The sequence below is a fragment of the Arvicanthis niloticus genome, chromosome X (assembly GCF_011762505.2).
Source record: "Arvicanthis niloticus isolate mArvNil1 chromosome X, mArvNil1.pat.X, whole genome shotgun sequence".
NCBI lineage: Eukaryota > Metazoa > Chordata > Mammalia > Rodentia > Muridae > Arvicanthis > Arvicanthis niloticus.
The window spans coordinates 124,948,974-124,970,486 of NC_047679.1; the positions used below are offsets into that span (position 1 = coordinate 124,948,974).

At 39.2% G+C, this 21,513-nt stretch overlaps 1 protein-coding gene across 4 annotated transcripts in view; it reads left to right on the forward strand.

Moving 5' to 3' along the window:
- The window catches only part of Aff2 (ALF transcription elongation factor 2), a 450,392-nt gene that overhangs the window by 401,461 nt on the left and 27,418 nt on the right, over positions 1-21,513 (forward strand). For all 4 annotated transcript variants that reach the window (XM_034485864.2, XM_034485865.2, XM_076919068.1 and 1 more), the window contains exons 9-11: positions 12,334-12,493; positions 14,585-15,607; positions 21,076-21,197. In XM_034485864.2, coding sequence (XP_034341755.1) covers positions 12,334-12,493; positions 14,585-15,607; positions 21,076-21,197 — 1,305 coding nt within the window. The remainder of the gene's footprint in view (positions 1-12,333; positions 12,494-14,584; positions 15,608-21,075; positions 21,198-21,513) is intronic.

A 21,513-nucleotide genomic window follows, 5' to 3' on the forward strand; every position in this document is an offset into this window, starting at 1 on the left:
ATCCACAACAGTGTTTGCATATGGTGATTGCTACATGAGATGGTCCCTGCTCCAATTTCTGCCCCACACATTGTCTCATATTTGCTCCTGTGAGTATTTTGTTAATCCTTCTAAGAAGCACCTAAGCACACACACTTTGGTTTTTCTTTTCCTTGGACTTCATGTGGTCTGTGAGATATGTCTTGGGTATTCAGAACTTTTGGGCTAATATCCACTTATCAGTGAGTACATGCCATGTGTGTTCTTTTGTGACTGGGTTACCTCACTCAGGATGATATTTTCTAGTTCCATCCATTTGCCTAAGAATTTCATGAATTCATTGTTTTTAATAGCTAAGTTGTACTCTGTTGTGTAAATGTACCACATTTTCTGTATCCATGCCTCTGTTGAAGGACATCTGGGTTCTTTCCAGCTTCTGGCTATTATAAATAAGGCTTCTATGAACATGGTGGAGCATGTGTTCTTGTTATATTTTGGAGCATCTTCTGGGTATATGCCCAGGAGTGGTATCGCTGGATCCTCAGGTAGTGCTATGGACAATTTTCTGAGGAACTGCCAGACTGATTTGCAGAGTGGTTATACCAGTTTACAATCCCACCAAAATGGGGGAGTGTTCCTGTTTCTCCACATCCTTGCCAGCATCTGCTGTCATTTGAGTTTTTAATCTTAGCCATTCTGACTGGTGTGAGGTAGAATCTCAGGGTTGTTTTGATTTGCATTTCCCTGATGAGTGATCAAATGTAATTATCATTTGCTTAATCCCAAAAGATGTTTGTAATTGCCTATTTAAATCCTTTTCATTCTAATCTCTTCATTCTTTGGAATTGCCAAGTTTTAAAATTCCTCAGCATGACAAACTTCTCTTAATAGTAAAACCAGCCACCCTGACCTTATTACTACTTGCCCCTTTGCCTTTATCAAATCTCCTAGTATTTCCTGATGAAACATCTTAGCTCCTGCTGAAATGCCTGTTTGCTTCCATTTCTTTTAAAATCAGCTTGGAATTCACTGTGTGTATTCATTGGTGACATAGGCTTTCCATTTCTGTGGTTACTGATCTAGATTTACTTGTGAACACAGCCATTCCACTAGTGAACGAAAAAAGGCTGCTTATACTTAGTTTTTTTTTTAATCCCTCGTGGCCTTGAACAGACTTTTCTTCTTAATGGCAAAAGTGGTTTGAGTACAGGATCACATGAGCTCTAAAAGAGGGGGAGGGGGGAGGTTAGGGGAAGTGTGGTCCCTTCTCCTTCTCTCTTTTGCGCTTGACCTCTTTCAATTTAGCATTGATGAGAAGGGAGATGTGTTACCTGGAAGGTAAGAATTTTCAGACAGGTTATATTAAGGGACTAAAGATCTATTCTTTCTTTTGTTGTCACTCAAAATAACAAGTATAGGGAATTCCTTTCAAAATAGTCAGGTTTTTTTCTAAAAGGGCTTTTGCGCAAAAAGTATAAGATGTTGGTGTTACAAATGATATAGATGGATTTAGGCAAAAGATAGAAGTAAATTCTTATAGAAACTGTTAGGATTTTCTCCTTGGGTTTAGTAATATATTTTCTGTTTAGTAATATATTTTGTGAATGACAGTAAATGCAAGGATGACTGTTCAAGCCAGTTGATTATGGGAAAGGAACATTTTCTTTTTATTAACGTCGAAGTATCTGTCATAACTAGCAATGCATGTGAGCTGAAGGACATAGCCCTGTCTTTTGTGAAGGTACTTCAACTCAACTTCATATTTAATCTCAACTTGATGGAATATTTTTTGCTGCATGAGCAAATTAATTATTGCACTGGAAAAATCATAAATTAGAAAACCAGTTAGTATCAGACTCAGTGCTGCTAGACTGGTTAATGTATCAAAATCTGAGAGAAGCCCACATTTCATACAGAGTAAAATAATGGAATTTGTATTTTAATTAAAACAGAACAGTGTATTTACATGTAGCACCCATTTTCAGAAAGGCACATAACATTTATTTCTCATACTCATGAACATATGTACGCTCAGTGACCTATTGAAAGCAGTTTCCATAACTACCAATTACATGAAAAAATATCTTTCTAAATAAGCTAAATTTTGTCGATGGAACTGAAACAGAACTACTTGAACACAGCTTTTGGGCTATCGGGGAGTACAGACTGAAAGTAGGTAAGGAATATCATATGTGAAATGAGAATTATGTAGATTAAAGATTTCCCATGCAACTAAGCACCAATTTTAGAAAAACAAATAGTTACTAACAATTCTGAGCACAAAGAACTTTCTAGTGAGGAAGTCAAACTGGTAAGTTTTCACAAAATCTTTCTGCGATTTTATCGAAGGAGGACAGTCAACAACAGTTTCTTTCTTGAGAACTAGTGGCCTAGTCTAAGTGCTTAGCCACTAGGGTTTCCTCTGCAATCCTAGCAACAGATTTTATTACTGACTCTTTTGTGGAAGCTAGAAATACTGATTTCGGGGTTGCAGTTTTGCCACAAACTTGGACCTCTAAAGCTTATCTTTGCAAGATATTGCAGACCTGAGTAGGAAATAACATACATTCAGTGTATTTTAGAAATGTTGTATGTGTCTTTGAACTAAATGCAGCAACATAGTCCTCAGCAAAAAGAAGTACAGCCCATCAGTATTTTCAACACCAACTTCTAGCCCTTTATTTCATTAAGTTACCAAAGGAAACATTTGGAGTTAACTCCAACTCCCTGTTACCTTTTTAAAAAAATATTATCATTAGCCTTTCTTATACAAGGTCCAGCTATGTGTCTGGCTGGCCTGAAACTCACTTTGGAACCCAGTCTGTCATTGAAGTCATAGATTTTCCTACCTCTGCCTCTCTGGACATGGGATTGAAAGCATGAGTCACCGCAGCTAGCCCTAGTACCATTTGATATGATTAAAATGATGCTTTGTCTAGTACAGTTCATATTGCTTTCATTTTCTCAAGGTAGAATTGATATTTTTGGCCCAGTAGCAAAGTAAAAACATATTGTTTGCACTTCCTTGCCCCTCCCCCACACACTCCCCAGGCCCCAATCACATGACAAAGAATCTCTGGAATATCATTGATAAAATTGGTAGATATCTGCTCCCTTTTCTTGTGGCCATGAAATCCCATGTTATAACAGTGGCAAGACCACTGGAGTAAAATTGCTAGAAAGTACCAACTGCCCCATAATTAATAGAAATCATTCTAGTCTTGTTGATCTGATGATGACAATACCTTGTGGAGACCATAGTGGCATGGTATAATATGGAGGCTAAATGCCTATCCACAGGACAAGCAGAGGATGCTTCTGGAGACAGTTTTTTTCTGGAGATCTATGAGAAGATATCTTTGTTGTTTTACTCTAGGGTTTCTTAAACACACTAAGCTTTTTACAGAGTGCATAGTTTATAAAACCTCTTGCCTTAGAAGCTTACAGTCTAAACCTAGGGTCTGTGATATGTCAGGTAACAAATCTGACATGGCACAGGACAAACAACACTAATAAAGAGATTTGCATTGAGAGACTTTGAGAAGAAAATAGTCTAGAGTAAGTGGAAGAAGGATGCCCACTTCCCAATTCTGCAACAAGTCTAAGCCTGATAGGCAACAAGAGAGGAGATACCAAGCAGGCAGAAGGCTGCAGCTTGTACTGAGACATCCTAAATCTGTCTCCAGAGTACTTGAGCCGTCTCAGTGTGCTTTGTGTTTTCTCACAGAATTCTGGCATTGGTAACCTATGGGTTCTCCTGGCAAGCCGGTTGGCTCTATTTCCAAACCGGTTTGAGAAGTACAGTGACTCATACATGAAGATCACCCAGTCAAAATACACAACTTACTCCATCTAAAATTTGTGATGGATATAATTCATTAATGGGAGGTTTCGACCACAGTATTTAGACTCTTGGAGACCTATCTTAGGTTCCTCAAGAGTACCAGCTGCCAATTATTCATTATCTTGGTGGAGATCAGGATCTTAGGGTTCAGTAATCACATCTGCTTGCTTCCTTTGTCCCCGTTGTTAAACTCCATCTTTAAAGGCAAAACGTACCCAAGTTTGGTTTCTCCCACCTATTAGTTTTCTGATTGTACAAGCTCTGTGTAGTAGCAGAAAAGTTAATGTGGATTCCAAATTGCACAAACAAATTAAAATGCCACACAAATGTTGATGCTTTTAAGACATAATGTGCCATTAGCAAACACTCTCTAGCCTTCCTAGAGTCTTCCACAGTGCCATATTACTAGACACTGTAGTGGGGCAGAATTGACTGTTTTTATTTTTTTTTTTGTTTCTAAAGTATTATTAGTTTTGCTATTATTGGATACTGAGCATCAGTATTCATAGCTGTAAAATGGAAGTGATATAGTATTTAAGTGTTGGCATGCATTAAAAGGGATGCAGGGAAATTTCAGATAACCCAGTTCTTGGTACATAGTACATAGTCAGTATGTTGTCCCCATATCTAGCACTGCTGTAATAGTTGTTTACTAGAAGTAGTCATCAATATAGTCTAGAGTCAGCAAAACGTTTAGTTTAGACAGAGGCATCTTGTTTCAGAACCTTATTAGCCATCTTTTAGGCATATAAAGCATGGGAGAATCATGCATTTGGATAATTATTGGTGCAGATAAAGGCCTAAAGAAAATTCCAAGCTGAAGTCCCTTCTTATTAGAGGGTGTCTAATAAGAACTCTTCAGGAATGATTGCTTAAAGAAAGCATAAAGGGGGTGGAGGAAAAGCAAAGTGAGGCTAAAAAGATGACTTGGTAAGTAAAGTACTTGGTATACAAGCATAAGAAGCTGAGTTTGGATTTATAGCACCTACATAAAAAGTTGGCTATAGTGGAACACAGTGTGTACCTCCAATCCCTATGCTTAGACATTGTGCAAGGGTTGGGACAAAGACAAGTAGCTAGATATGTAGAGCCCACTGCTCAGGCTAGCCAGTCTCACCAAATAAATTACTTTCAGATTTAATGAGAAACCCTGTCTCCAAAATTAGGTAGAGAGAAATGAAGGACACTCAGTGTTCATCTCTGGCCTCTACATGTACAAACATGGGTTTTACATACTCAAATGCATGTATGTACCCACACACACCCTAATATAAAAAGCTTAAATTTTAGAATATACAATAAAAATGACAGAGACAGCCAACTTTTTTGTTATTAAAGGTGGAAAAATAATCATTGAAATGCATATATGATACCAAAATTGTGTTTTAGCCTATAATTTCAAATTTGTGACACATTAACTTGTTTTTCTTCCAATAGCTTATTTCATGATTATCTCTGAGTAGATTTTAGCCTTGCTGATCTCAGTGGAATCCACCAGCAGTATAGATATCATTGGGATTCCATTAGATATGCAGCAATCAGATCCTGCCTCAGGCTTTCTTAAATAGAATCTGGCACACTAACAAGGTCTCCAGGTGATTCCCATGCACAATAAAGTTTGAGATACACTAGTTAAAAGATTTATATCATCAAAATGCCCATATTGTCCTCTTTAAAAATCTATGTAGTGTATTATTCCCAATTTACAGATTTTTTAAAAAATGAGACTTAATTGTTGAGTGTCTAGCCTAAGGTAACATAATGGTCAAATGCCAAAACTAGATCAGATACTCTGGTATCCAACCTCACACTCTTGCTGGTTATAACAATATACTCTTTCTAAAACTATGGGGGGGGAGTTGTAGCTATTTAAATTGACTGAAAATGGGCCCAGGCAAGAAAATCCCAAGTATCTTGATCTGGTTAGTCCACTAAAATCACAGCTTGGATCTGATTGAGTATTAAGTAAATGAAATTATGAAAGGACATTACCACAATTTTTTATTACTATCTCCTCAGAAAGGACACAGCTTCTGGTAAATGAGGAAAAGCAGACACTGCCAGCCATTTTCATTTATGACAGCTTCAAAAGATTGGTTTGCAGTTACCCTGACTGATTCACCCCTTTACATGGTGACAATAATCTACCAGCATCTTCCTGAATCTGAGATCTGCCCCATAGCTCATCAGTTGACTCTCATGCTTCTCAGAGTGGCGTTGCTTATAGACTTTGAAAAAAAATGAAATTTCATAAGCAGAGGAAAATGTGCAAAAGTGGTCAATATTTTATTCATTTGTATTAGAATCTTGTATTTTTTTCCTTACCTTAAATGATAGCTTATACCATACCACAGGAAATTATTTCAAACAATATGTTTGTTATCAGAGTTCTGGAGCTCAAAACTTGGTCATGAGCCTCACTAGGCAAAAAATCAAGTTGTGAGCTGCAATCATTATTGAAACCTACAACAATAAATAGTTTCTTGCTCATTTGTGTTATTGGCACAATTTATTATCTTCAGTTTTCTATATTGATCTAAACTAAAGTTGATTCCCAGCTTTTACAGCCTGTCACATTCCAGCCAGCAGATTAAGTTCTCACATTATATCCACAGCCTTACTTTGTTTTCCAAATTCTTCTTTCTCTTGGAAGGATGCTTGTGATTAAACCAGACTTATATGGATAACCTAGGATAATTTTTTTATCTCAAGATCTTTAAGTTATTGATACATGCAAATTCCCACTGACTACTTATGCTGACATATTCACATGGATATTCCATGGATAATGATGTAGATGTTATTGGGGGTAAGTTGTTATTCTGCCAACCACAGACCTCTCCAGTCATTCACAGCTTTAAAAGTATACAGTAAGTGTTTCATAAAAATGAATGAGTGTGTAAATATGTGTGGATCAGACTTCATTACAAACACAAGGATCAGCTAGCAAATTAAATATTGTGTACAAACATGTTGAAAAAAGAATTGTATCTTTGAAGCTGTGTCAGAGTATGACACAGACCACAAGTGGACATGAATTGACTGTTCATCAATACTATCAGAGCATTTTCAAAGAATATCCTCATTTTTGATGGTTGTGATAATATTTGTGTATAAGATATTTTGCCTTTAAGTGGTGCTCAAGGTCCATCCTATTTCTCTTGCCATTTAATCCACTCCTACCAGAGCAACTCTACCTTTTGTCTACATCATACATTATGCTTCTGCTTAACCTCTATATTGTTTTTCACTCTTGGGATCCTTTCCACTGGACAAATGGATTAAGGTAGCAAATCTGGGAGACATATGGGAAGATTCAAACTTCTTTAAATAGATAGAAAGTGGTTTATTCTCACTCTGTGAAAAAAAAGTTCACAGTTCAGAAGGTCTGCTCCTAGTGACTTAACATTGGTCAAACAAATGTATTCCTGGAATTCTCAAATACAGAGTTTTAAAAACTAAATTTTAAAAATAAAATTTAAAAAGTAAAATTTAGGGGGTAAGATTAAGTAAAGATCTCTTCACAACTTAATTATGAATTCAAATATAAAATTATTCTAATTTGGCTGATAGACATATGATCCTTCTAAAATTAGGAAAGTAGAATGGTAAAATTTGCACAAGTCTCAACGAAAAGAAAAAAATTAATTCTAGTCTATCCTGAAATATATGTAATGCTGCATGTCTTTGGCAAGCTCTGGGTCTTTGCAATTGTTGCTATTATCAGTATTTTCTTGTCAAAATTTCCTACTTACGTTTCCTACTACAAAAAATATTACCTATTCAAGAATTCAGAATTTTCTTTTTGATGCCCATATACTTTGATAAAGCAAATTAATCAGTTCATAATTTTCTTTACTCCTTATGAAAGGAACTTGCAGTTGAATTAGAAGCAGACTTGAAAAGCATTCATACAAATGTTTGGCTTTCTGAAACCTGTTAACCTGAAATAATGAAAAGTCTAAGCCATCAGACAACTCTTCCAGGATAGGAACTTCACAGGAAGACCAAGAAAGTCAACTAACCTGGACTGTGGGGGCTCAAAGCTCTCAGAGTCTGAACCACTAACCAAAGAACATACATGGGCTGGACTTAGGTTCTCTGCACATATGTAGAAGATGTGCAGGTTGACCTTCATCTGAATCATGAACAACTGGAACAGTGGGCTATCCTAAAGTTGTTGCTTACCTGCAGATCCTGTTCCCCTAACTGGGCTGCCTTGTCTGGCCTCAGTGGGAGAGGATATGCCTAATACTGCAATGACTTGATGTGCCAGGGTGGGGGGATACCCAAGAGGCTTCCCGCTTCTCAGAGGAGGAGAAGCATGACTGGAGGAGGGATTGAGTGTTGGGGGTGGGTGGGTGGGAGGAGGAGCCTGATATTGGAATATAAAGTGAATAAACTAATTTTAAAAACCCAAGTCTTCAAGAATCCATTTTTAGTACTCCAGTTTGACAAGAGTCATGTGACTGATGAAGTGCAGTTGAGAGATTATCTTAGACCTGCACACTTTAGTTCCTAGAGGATTAGAACCTTTGAATACAAAGATATCTTAAACAGTATACAAGCCCACTCCACGCCATACCTGCAATGATACTATCACAGTTTTCATTGCCATTTTGCTATCTGGTCACTGACTTGCAGAGAATATTTTACTTCAACATTTGGAAAAATAACATTTAAAAAATATTGAAGTGAAATATCCCCCACTAGATACCTAGATGTCTATCCTCGTATTATCTTTGAGGGCACTCTTTATGTCACTCCCTTTCTCAATGGACAGGCTTTTGGATTGTTAAATGTTGTCATTCATCCTATGATCTACCCACTTCCTACCCTCAATTCTTTCCATCAAATACTCCCAGTTTCTTCAATACTGTTCCCAGCCTCTGCTTTTCATGCCTCTACTCATTAATTATAGTGTCACAAATTGATTCCAAATGTTTCTGAAAATGTTTACTCAATGTAATCATAAATGTGGAATACAGTATGCAGTAGATGGACCATCTTTTAAATTCTTTAATTTCTCCAAGCCCTATCAAGATCCTTAGACTAGAGACAGCCCTATCTAAAACAGTCATTTTCATGCCTCCCAAATTTCCTTTCCAGTGATCTACTCAGCTCTTTCTCCCAAGTCTTGAATTTCCCCTCTACTGTGTGCAACAATCATAAAGTCAAAAATGAATGAGATTGGAATTAAAATGAGGCCTTGCTTCATTGAGTAAGGCTGACTCACTGATGACTACAATAGCAAAGCTGATCTATGAAAAATTGAACAGTTGACTTTGAAGTTGTTACAAATCTGTATCCTTTGAGAGGTTATATTCAATTAGGATTTAAATTGTATAGTACAGAGTATGGAGCAGTCACTTTCATGTATTAAATGTTAGAGATCTTAATGTCACACTAGCATCCTTTAGAAATGTAGTTTATGTAAATATGAGAATAAATAGCGTGTGGGAGATAATTTTAATGTAGTCTTGGTAAATGGAGATATATAAATTATGCATTAATCCTTCATCTTCTATGTAGAATCAAGTATTGCTTTGGCTGGATTCATTCACAGTCGCTTTAGTATACATTTTAAAAAGAAATTAACAACATATGAAAATAAATGTTGTAGAAGTAAGAATTGAACTGACCAGCAACTAACTGAAATGCAGTGATGCTTTGCCAATGTAAAAGTTCCACAGTAGATTCCAGACAAGAGTCAGGGCCTGAAGAAAATACTCTTATGTTGATATTTGTTCCATTTTAAAGATAGTATTTCAGTCTTGGCTTCTTTTGTTTCTGAGAATAGTCTATAGGAAGTGAGGCTTAGACTCAGTTAAATTGTTTCCATTACTTAGCAGAATGAGGGTAGTGGTTTCTATCAATGTTCATGGTCACTAAATTGTGATTCTGAAATTTAGAATGTTCTAGAATTTTCTTTTTAAGTTTGAAACAAATTCATTTGATGACACCTTTGACCTAAACTAATGTAAAGCATACTGTGAAGATTACTGAAGCAATATTGAGTTTCATTAAGGGATCTGATTGAGCACATTATATGTATTTATGTATGACTTACATAAAATATCCATAGAAAAATGGCTTCAGAATGGCTTTGGATAACGCATACTTAATTTAAACATGCAATTCCCACAGTCTCCTACTAACACTGTGGAGCTTGCATTCTTAGTTTATGAGTAAGTTGATTCTGGTAAGGAAACTAGCTGTGCTCTATGTGTATTATGTTAGTAGACTTTATCTTAAGGGTATTGACTCAGTGGTGGCTCTGAAACAGAAAGTGCTCAAAAGTAATCCAGTAAATGAGAACACTATCCAGAAATATCCCAAAGTAAATCCAGAACCAGTTTTCAGTAGATAATGCCAGGTTGAACAGCTTCTTATAAGAAATCACAATGAATTTATTTATGTATGAATGAATATTAGGAACCATCATTTTACTAGAAAATAATAATTTTGGATCCAAATTAGATTTGTATCCCTCAATCCACCACCCCCCAGTATTCTCAGCATTACAGATGTGATAAATTATATTTGAAACTTTACTTGAGGGAAATTAGGCCAAATTTCTGAATTTTTGGATTAGTCTCACTTAGATATATTCTCTTAATCTTTATTTAGTAACTAAAGATAAAAAACAATTGATTCAATTCAAGAGGTATTTTGCATGAGGATAGAGTCATTACTGGCTCTTAAAGGGAGTTCTGTAAAGAAATGCAGAAAAATTGGAACACAAAATTACAGGCTCACCCCCTTTCCCTGTAACAGAAGCACACACACATTTTCCCAAGAGGTACAGTCCTCTATATCTTGTGCTTTCTTCTAATCTCTTGGTGTATTTGGCAGAGAATGTACTTGTGGATAGCATTTGCTTGGCAGTTAGCAATTTAAGATGAACCGTTGCTCTGTGAAAGAAAATTTCTACGTAGGAGATTAAAAGACCAGACTTTAGGGATTGGTGTTACACATAGTGCAGAAAGGTGCTTTCTGCTGAATAGTGATTGATGAGAAGCCTGTGCTTCCCTGTAAAGGATTGCCTTCCCTAGCAGCAGGGGAGGAAAAATATAGCCCAGTGATGAGAGACATCGTGTTGGAGAAGAGGCTCTGTTGAGAGTACGGGATGGGGCATGAAAGGATACAGCTTCAGGCAGGGAATAAAGGTCTATGCTTCTAGAGTTCTGCACAAGAGAATTCTTGAAATGTCTCTATCTTAGGTTTAAATATGGGACCAGAAAATTAGGTGGCCCCCAGTATCAGAGCATGACCGCTTGTTTGAACTTTTGCCTCAGACTTGAAAAATATTTCGCGTGGGAAAGCCAAGAAAATTGCTGTAGTGTTTGAGAAGCATAGGGTGGAGGTGGAACAAGCAGAAGAAGGAATCAAACTTAGTTTCATAGGGAAAATGCACTATCCCCAAGCCAACTTTAAGTTGAATTGATCTTCAAAGGAGGACTGGGTTAAAGAGATTTACTAAGATTACAACCCCCCTTGAAGGTTTGTTTGTCTGTCTGTTTGTTTGTTGATTTTTTACACAGTTCCTAAGACAAAGTAAAGCAGAGCTCAATCCAAAGAAACAATGGTTAAAAGGACAGAAAACCAATGCTATGCCCCAGAATGCTATGGGAGAGCTGAAGTTGATTTGGTGCAGTGCACAAGAAGTAAAAGGTTGGAAAAGAAGAGTTGATTTCCAATAAAAGCAGAGTAGCAAATGGTGTAGTTTTGCAAATACTTTGTTAGATCAGCTTCACAAATTTAAAAATCAAGCATTGGAGGTAGATGTTTCCTTAGGATCTTTCCTCCTTGATAAGTATTTCAAAGCATTACTGAAGACTGCAAAGAAGTACATTTTCTCATTTCCTTATTCTTGGATCCAAAAGACAGAAATTGAAGAGCACACCTTGGACCCTTGGAATAATATGTAATGAGTAGAGCCATTATCCTTTGAAGAAGCCAGGGCACCATGGTAGCAGGTCTGAAGTCAAGTCCCTTCTAGACCCTAGGCCCCAGTTTCCTCCAGTAGAAGGAAAACTGAAGTTACCTTAGAAACTTCATTATATGACTACATTATGTTCCTAGAAATATGACTACATTAGACTATGCTCCAAGAAGTTGTGGTGGAAGTCTATAAAATAGCAACAGAAAATAAAGGAGAAATTAACTGAAATAAATAAATGAAACAATAAAACCTGACTCTCAACTTTTAGTCTGTGTTTGTAAGGTATGAAATATCTGTTGAAAGTTTTTGTATGGAATATGAAGAGGGGAAGGGTTTCCCGGATGAAAAGGAACTGTGCTGGGCTAAGGTGCTTGTTTCGAGTCAAACTTTTGACATTGGCCTTCACACTGGGCTCCTGCAGCCTTATATTTTGTTTCTGTCAGGTGAGGATCCTGTAATCTATTCTTCCTGCAGCTCACAGATCATAAGTCTTTTTATTGAACCGGGCTGTTTCTTTCAAGTCTGAGACTTGATGAGGTAATAAATGATGTCATTTTTCTTTCAGCTCACTCTTGGCCACACCACAGCCTACACCTGCAGTGCAAGCCAATGTGGGGTCTGGCAGTTCCAGTGAATCAGAGAGTAGCTCAGAATCAGATTCAGACACTGAAAGCAGCACCACTGACAGCGAATCCAATGATGCTCCTAGAGTGGCTACTCCAGAGGTGAGTTGTCAAGGCCTCGGGGTCCATCTATGTGCTGGTGCATAAGGTCCATGCCAGATGCATCACCAGTCAGAGTACTTTAGTACAATAGTTACTTCAGAAAAGTAGCCAGAGACTTGATAAATAAGATGTTTCTTTTAAACGTATATTTGGGTATGCTATAACATACATAGATCCCTTTGGTGTGACTCTAAGTTGGACAGGTCGCTTGCTGTAGGACAGATTTCCTATGGGAATCACTAAGCTACTCTGAGCGTCAAGCCTCATCTCACATAAAACTAGTATAGGAATGATGAACCTTGCAGCTTCCTTTCTGAGTGAACCAACAAAGCCAGTCAAGACCCACTTGTAGATCTGAAGATGCCATCCCTACTTTACTTTAAAGTTATTAAAGTGGCAAATAGATACTAAGCAGAGAAGACTTGAGAAATATGCCTTTCTGTAATGGTGAAACAGCGCTCAAGAAGTCACATGTTTTTATTTCAATTTGCATCATGTGCCAGATAATAATAAATTACGAAATGTTTAGCCAAGCATCCCCAAAACACCAGAACAATAACTCTGAAATAGAAGAGTTAGTTTTCCCCTTTCCATCCTCTGGCTAAAGTGCTCCGGTTCCCTGAGCCTGCGTGTGGTACAACAAGGAAATTCATCTTATGGCTCTTTAAACATTTTTTTCTCAATAACCAGAAAGGAATAATAGAGGCAGTAGTCATTTTATTGCTGTTAAAAATAGCAAATGCTGTGCTGGACACTTGACTTACATTTTCTCATTCAGTCTTACTAACAACCCAATACTCTACTCTCTTACACTATAGGACATTTTATAGGTGGCAATGTATGTTTATGAGAATGTAAGCCAAAACTACCCCAAGATCTCCCAGATATACAGTAATAAAGTAAGGACTTAAACCCAGATCAGTATACTGCCAAAACTAGCTTTAACCCTGTCACTTCACTGCTAAGAGTAGCAGCTGAGAGTTTCCTTAGTAGTTACCTGCTATTGTTTTCTGTGAGCAGGGATCACAGCTACTTAATTCGTTTTTAGTTCTGCCATCTTCTATTTACTGGTGCCACATACTTTGTGGCTTTCAGAACTAGAGCCCTTCAAATAAAAATGGTGGCTTTTTATTTTAACCAGTAGAAATCAGAGTTGAATATCAAGCATGTGAATTAGATATATCATTTCTATCGCTTCATAGTGAATGCCAAAGTCTGCATACACATCCCCATAAATTGATTAGTGCCCATATATTTAGGAAAGCATAGTGGCTTGAGAGAATCACTTTATTTGATCATCCAGTAAAAACACAAAGGTGGTAGTATTTTCAATGAATCACAGTATAGTAAACCCTAGTATTTCTGAAGATGGAAATCTTTTCCTTCTGAACACACACACTTGATTTCCTTTTAGGAACACACAGTTAGATTTCCTTTTAGGAACAGATACCATAACCTCTGGCACCAAGTGGTGGATCAATGATTCTTAGCAAAAGCCTTTGGGAACAGAGTTCTCTCTCTGAAGCCCCTGGTTATAGTCTGAAGCATCTCCTTGTGAAAAATCCTTTACTTACTAGCTAACAAGAGAGACTATTTTTGAAGGAATGATAGAAACTAGTATTTAAAAAAATAAACTGATTGATTTGTAGTTATATGCTTTTTATCTAGTCAGATACAGGGGAAAATAAATCTTTTAATCTTCATTAAAAGTATATTTCTCAAAGAATGTTTATATGTTTATGTATGGGGACTGTCACTTAAAGTTCAAGGTCGTCTGATTTTTTGCTATTGGTTGGTTGGTTGGTTACAAGGTCTCATGTAGGGCAAAATAGCTTCAAACTGAAACTTGCTATGTAACTAAAACTGTCCTTGAACATTTGATCCTCTTCTACATCTACAACACACCTGCTTTATATGGTTCTGAGAGTGGAAGCCAGAGTTTCATGCACAGTGGGCAAGTACTCCAGTAAATCCAGTCCTAGCCTGCACTGTCTAATAATTCCTTAGCACTGTATAGTCACTATAAAGAAAGTCTTTATAAAGTCTCTACATGTGTAAAATGCATCCTTGTTACTGTTTCTCAATCTACAGCCTGAGCCACCCTCAACCAACAAATGGCAGCTAGACAAGTGGCTGAACAAAGTCACATCCCAGAACAAGTCATTTATTTGTGGCCAAAACGAGACACCCACGGAGACCATTTCTCTGCCTCCTCCAATAATACAACCAGTGGAGGTTCAGGTCAAAGTGAAACCAAACCCTAGCCACACTGTGGCTGTACCCAAAGAAAGGCCTCTCCTCAGTTTTATTAGGGAGAAAGCTCGACCAAGGCCCACACAGAAAACCTCAGAAACAAAGGCCTTGAAGCATAAGTTGTCAACATCAGTTGACACAGTTTCTCAAAGGACAATTGGAAAGAAACAGCCCAAAAAAGTTGAGAAAAACACCAGCTTTGAGGAGTTTACTTGGCCCAAACCAAATATTACCAGCAGCACTCCCAAAGAAAAAGAAAGTATGGAGCTTCCTGAGCCACCACGAAGCCGCAACAAAACTACTGCCCACAAACCAGTGCCTAGGAAAGAGCCAAGGCCTCATGTTCCTCTGGCCACTGAGAAGAAGAAGTATAGAGGGCCTGGGAAGATTGTCCCCAAGTCCCGAGAATTCATTGAAACAGATTCATCTACATCTGACTCCAACACAGACCAGGAAGAGACCCTGCAGATCAAAGTACTGCCACCTTGCATTGCTCCCGGAGGTAATACTTCTAAATCCAAGGAAGCTTCTAATGCCAGCCTGACACTTAGTACCTTGACCAGCAGCAACACCACCACCAACAGCAACAACAACACCTTATCCACCAGTAATGAGGAGACAGTTTTTTCACCACCTCCTGCTATGCAAACTGAGCTTTTGTCCCCTCTACGGGATCATGAAAATCCAAAAAACCTCTGGGTGAAGATTGACCTCGACTTACTTTCTAGAGTACCTGGCCAAAATTCAGTCCCAGCAGCACCTGCAAAAACAGACCACAAGGAGACTGCCTCTAAACCCAAGCGTCAAACTGCTACCACAGTTGTGGAAAAACCAGCCCCTAAGGGCAAGCGTAAGCACAAGGTGAGTTGTCCAATGAAGTCTGTATATGGTTGTGAACAGAGGCTACTTAAGCTATCTGTAGTCCTTTTTTAAAGGAGAGCAATGGCAGAGGATTGCTAGCTTTGGTAAAGGAAATGACATTTTCTAAGAGGGATAAAATATTTGGCATATGACCATGGTGTTAGGAATTATCAGGGTGTGCGGTAGCCATTAGTAAGTGTAGCTGATATGGAATAAGAGAAATTATGATATATATGAAATAAGAATACAAACAAGCCCCTTTGCTATGATATGCAGTCACTGGAGTAAATGCCTTAGTTTGTTCCCACTGTCAATGGCTCCTATATTATTGCTCAGTTTACTACTTCAGCATTAGCAGGGCGCCTCTCAGCCCGTAATGGCCAAGGGCATATTCTGTATCTATTCATTTCTCTGAACAAATATTAATTCATTCATAAGTCAGCTATCCTGGGGTATCTTTGCATCTACCACACTAAAGTTTTATATACATTCTAGGACTAGTGGCATACTTGAAAGGATTACTCTTGGAAACTCTCATCTGAAGAAACCCTGGTATCAATTCTAGGCTCATAGGGTCACCAGAAGAGGAAATCTAGAATTACCTCTACCAATAAAATATGTATATGGTTTATAGCTAATAAACTCTTTCTGATCTATCTCCTTATCTTGGCATAGTTTTTCAAAATCAAATTCACTGTGGTGCTGTCTTGCTAATAGTATTCCTCACAGCACCATAGCAGCCTGGAGATGCAACTCCTAATCCATTGTCATCCCCACATCTCATTTCGCTCCAGCTGGGGTTGTCTTGAATGTGGCTATTGCTCCTGTTGCTTAGAAAAAAAAAAAAACAGATTACCTTCAGACAATAGTTACTTATTGAATGAAGTGCTTTAAATGACTGCATTCTCCTGTAATTAGGGGCTTTAAAAGTAGGGAAAACTAAAGGTACCTACAAAACAGTGAAATATCAGGATACAGGGGTGTGATATGAGAAGGAAAGGCATGAGGATACAGAAAAGGCAGACAAAAGGCATCTGTGGGATCCTGGGTAGTCTGAAAAGTGCTGAAGAAAGGAGAGTGGTGGGTGAATAGAGAGTTGTAGGAGACTAAATGTGACCATATAGGGAAGGCTATGAAATAAGTGAAAGCAGGAAAATAAGGAGTGGCTGGGAGCTGAAGAAGCCTTGGGACACCGGGGAGCACTAAGACACAGGCAAGTACTAGAAGACCAGGGAGTAGTAGGAGACTTTAGAGCCCTGGAAAACAAATGAGCATCATGAGACGGTGGAACTTGAGAACACTAGGACATAGGCAATAGTAGAAAGCAGGAATACTTACCTAAGGGAGCTCTTGTCCATTGGGTAGGGCTATAAGACTGAGGGCTACTAGGAAACACCACCAAACTGTGGATGCTATGGGACACTGACAAGTTCTGAAACCAAGAAGTGTTGCACAGGCATGGTGAAATTCTAAGGAATGCCAGGCCAACTAGAACACCACCTGATAGATAAATACAAGGAGAGAAAAGTGCAAGAGAAACAGGAGCTGTAGAAGATACAGAGTATTAGGAGATGGTGGCGTGTTGAGACAAGGGGGTGTTAGAAGACAGGGGGCCACTCAAAGACAGAGGAGTGCTAGGAGACAGGGGAGCACTCAGAGACAGAGGAGTGCTAGGAGACATAGGAGCACTCAGAGACAGAGGAGTGCTAGGAGACAGGAGATCACTCAAGACAGAGGAGTTCTAAAAACAAGGGAGCCCTTAGAGACAGAGGAGTGCTAGGAGACAAGGGAGCACTCAGAGAGAGACAAGTGCCAAGAGACAGGGGAGCACTCAGAGACAGAGGAGGGCTAGGAGACAAAGGTAGCACTCAGAGACAGAGGAATGCTAGGAGACAGGGGAGCACTCAAAGACAGAGCAGTGCTAGGTGATAGGGAAATACTCAGAAACAAAGGAGTGCCAGGTGACAGGGGAGCACTCAGAGACAGAGGAGTACTAGAAGACAGGGTAATACTCAGAAACAGAAGAGTGCTAAAAGCCAAGGGAGCACTCAGAGACAGAGGGGTGCTAGAAGACAGGATATCACTCAGAAACAGGAATGCTAGGAGACAGGCAGAGCACTAAGGGACAGAGGAGTGCTAGGTGCCAGGGTTTTAGTCAGATACAAAGGAATGCTATGACACAGGGGATCACTTAGAGTCAGAGGAATGGTAGGAGACATTGGGGTACTCAGAGACAGATGTGTGCTTGGTAATAGGGTAATACTCAAAGACACAGGAGTACTAAGAGACAGAAGAACACTGAGACAGAAGAGTTCCTTGAACCTGAGGGAGCACCTAGATACAAAGTATTGCTAGGAGACAGGAAAGCACTCAGAGACAGAGGAGTGCTAGGACACATGAGAACACTCACAGAGGAGATCTAAGAAACATGGGAGTATTCATAGGCCAAGAGAGATGGGATACGTGGTAATGCTCAAAGACAGGGGAGTGCTAAGAGCCAGAGGAGTGTTCAGAGTCAGGACAGGACTAGGACATGTGGTGCACTCAGGGACAGCAGAGTTGTAGGTAATGGTCCCATGACTGATGATTGCCTCATGCTAGGAGATTATGAGATACTAGGATCATAAGGAGCCCTATCAAATGGGATCACGAGAGACAGGCAATACTAAAAGAGGAGAAATACCAGGATACTGAGAACCTTTGAAGAGGGGATACCATAGATTTCAGAAAATACAACATGGCTAGGGACAACTTTGATTCTAAAAGAGATTTCATCCAAACATACTGTAGACTGAAGAGCAGTTGTAGATTTGACCTCATTAAAGGCTGGAGTGATAGAAAAAAAGAATATATTTGGAACTTTGAGGGGTCGTGTAAGACAAAAAGTCTTAGCTAGTGGTGAGTCCCTCTGAGACTGCAGACTGCTCGAAGACAGGGAATACAAAGTTCTGGCAAAACTAGGGAGCAGGGGAATGCTCCTAGACAGTTAACAGTGACAGTGGACTACATGCAGATCTCTGGGAGTTGGGCAAATGCTAGAACATAGAGAGTGCTTGTTTACTGGGGTATTCTAGGAGACTGCATATCCTGGGAAACTAGAAAACATTAGGGATCTAGGGATAGGTTAGAGACAAGAACTTGGAGAGTGGAGTATACAAAGACATGAGGGAGCTAACAGTTTTTGCAATGCTTGCAAAATAAGTAGGAGATAGTAAGAGATAAGGTTCATTAGCCACTACAAGTATTAGTGATTAGGGAACACTAGGAGAGTGAGGAGAACTAAAAGACTGGACCACATTAGGAGATACTGGAGCAGTGAGAGATGGGAGCTCTAGCATACTGGGCAGCACTAGGAGTGTGGGTAGCATCAGGATACAGGCAGGTCCTAGGAGACTATCAAATGAGTATTAGGAGACATGGCTGCACTAAGAGTCTAGGGAGTGCTAGGATGCACACAATTTCACCACCAACTGGACAGTATTAGAAGAATGTCCTGAGGATACCTAAGGAATAGGAGACTGGGGAATGCTAGGAGACTAGAAACCATAAAACTTGGGGACCACTAAGATGGAAGAAAGTACTAGGAGACTATATGGTATTGAGAGACTGCAGATTCCTGGGATATTAGTAGAACGGATGGAGTAGCAGCATGACATTGAACATCAAGAAGACAGTCAAGCATTGAGAAGGGTGAAAATTCTACAAGACTATGACTAAGAGGGGCATATTAAGAACTATGTCCTTCCAAGATGTCAAGAGGATACAAGAAGAAAAAAGAATAGGAAGGAATTGAGAGTACTAGGGAAATGAAACAATCAGAATGCTGTGTGATTGGCAAGCTGGAGGGGCTGCCTCAACGGGACTGTTTGAAGGCAGATCAATTCTAGGAGGCAGGTGAGTCCTGAAGAAAATTCCTAGTGTTCTCTATTGAGTCCTGTACTAATCTATCCAATGAAAGGATTCCAGAACTGTTGAATATGAAGTGTGGGACTCTTGACCTGCTTTGATTCTTCTTTCTTATTGATGAGAACAGTACAGAGTGAAAATATGCCTCTGCAACGAATACATTTAAGAACTAAAGGCTTGACACATGCTCCTTTCACCTACATGCTGTTTTTTATATAGACAGCCTTTATAAGCCACCCACAAGCCTCATGTTGTTTAAACAGAATTCATGTCATGTTGATGTTACAATGTTCATTTCTTAACTATCACTTTGTAAAGGCACTATTGATGAGGGAAGTGCATGAAAATTATAGATTCTCTTCACTTTTGTTATAAGGTTTCTGTGCCATACAATTTTTAATCAGATATTTATTTATTTATTTATTTTTACTTATTTGCTTTATATCCCACTCACTGCTCCCCTCTTGCTCATCCCCTCCCACAATCCTTTGCCTATCCTTTCTCTCCTTCTTCTCTGAGAGGGTAGCCCCCCCCCCCAGGTATCCCTCCACCCTAGCACTTTAAGTCTTTAAGAGCTTAGGTGCTTCCTCTCCCACTGAGACCAGTTAAAGCAGCCCAGCTAGAAGAACATATCCCACAGACAGACAACAGCTTTTAGGATAGCCCCCATTCCAATTGTTCAGAACCCACATGAAGACCAAGCTGCACATCTGCTACATATATGTGGGGAGGCCTAGGTCCAGCACATGTATATTCTTTGATTGGTAGTTTAGACTCTGAGAGCCCCAAGTGTTCAGGTTAGTTCATTCTGTTGGTCTTCCTGTATAGTTCCAATCCTCTTCAGAGCCTACAATTCTTCCTATTCTTCCAAAAGAGTCGCCAATCTCCATCCACTGTTTGGCTGTGGGTGTCTGCATCTTTCTGAGTAACCTGATGGGTGGAGTCTCTCAGAGGACAACATGCTTCTGTCTGCAAGCATAAAAGAGTATTATTAATACTGCTAGGGATTGGTGCTTGCCCATGGGTTGCATCTCCAGTTGGGCCAGTTATTGGGTTGGCCATTCCCTCAGTCTCTGCGTTATACCCCATGCCTGATTTTCTCGCAGACAGGGCAAATTTTGGGTTGAAAGTTTTGTGGGTGGGTCAGTGTTTCTAGCCCTCCAAATGGGGTTTCTGTCTAGCTATAGGATATGGCCTCTTCAGGTTAATCAGATATTTACATTAAAGTCTAAACCTCTCATATGCTAACTTCTTGGTAGGACTAGACAAGAAAGGTTGATTGCTTTTCTATCTGATCAAAGGAACACACTTATGTCCCCAACTTAGAAGCAAACTGTCTTGTTCAATTTGTGTGTATGTGTGTGTATGTGTGTGTGAGAGAGAGAGAAAGAGAGAGAGCGAGAGGGAGAGAGAAAGAGAGAGAGGAGGGGATAGTGAGGGAGGGAGGGAGGGAGGGAGGGAGGGAGGGAGGGAGGGAGGGAGAGAGAGAAATGAGAGAGAGATGCTTATCTGGATGTACGGTATATTTGAATATATATCTGTATATGTTTTCCCTGTAAAAGCCAACAGAAGCTGCAGAGAAAATCCCTGAGAAGAAGCAACGCCTGGAAGACAACACTACTATCTGCCTGCTTCCCCCTTGCATCTCGCCAGCCCCGCCCCACAAGCCTCCCAGCACTAGAGAGTAAGTTTTCTGTTTCAGTGTCTGGGTCCTTGTGTGATTGTTTTAACTTTTAAAAAACATCATGTTTGAGTATATTGGGGGCTTCCTGTCTCATTAGAATGTCAGGCTAGAATCAAGAGTGGCTTAATCCAGCTTTGACAACGATCTCTGGTAAGTGGTCTAACATGAATTATGAACAGAATATGGGCTATCATGATTAGGGTGAATATGAGCTTTTAAGAACCATTTCTTTATTACAACTCAGAGCAATCATCAAAATTAACCACAGGGATCATTCTGCACCAAGCAAAATATAAAAAAGTGAATTAAAAAGAGA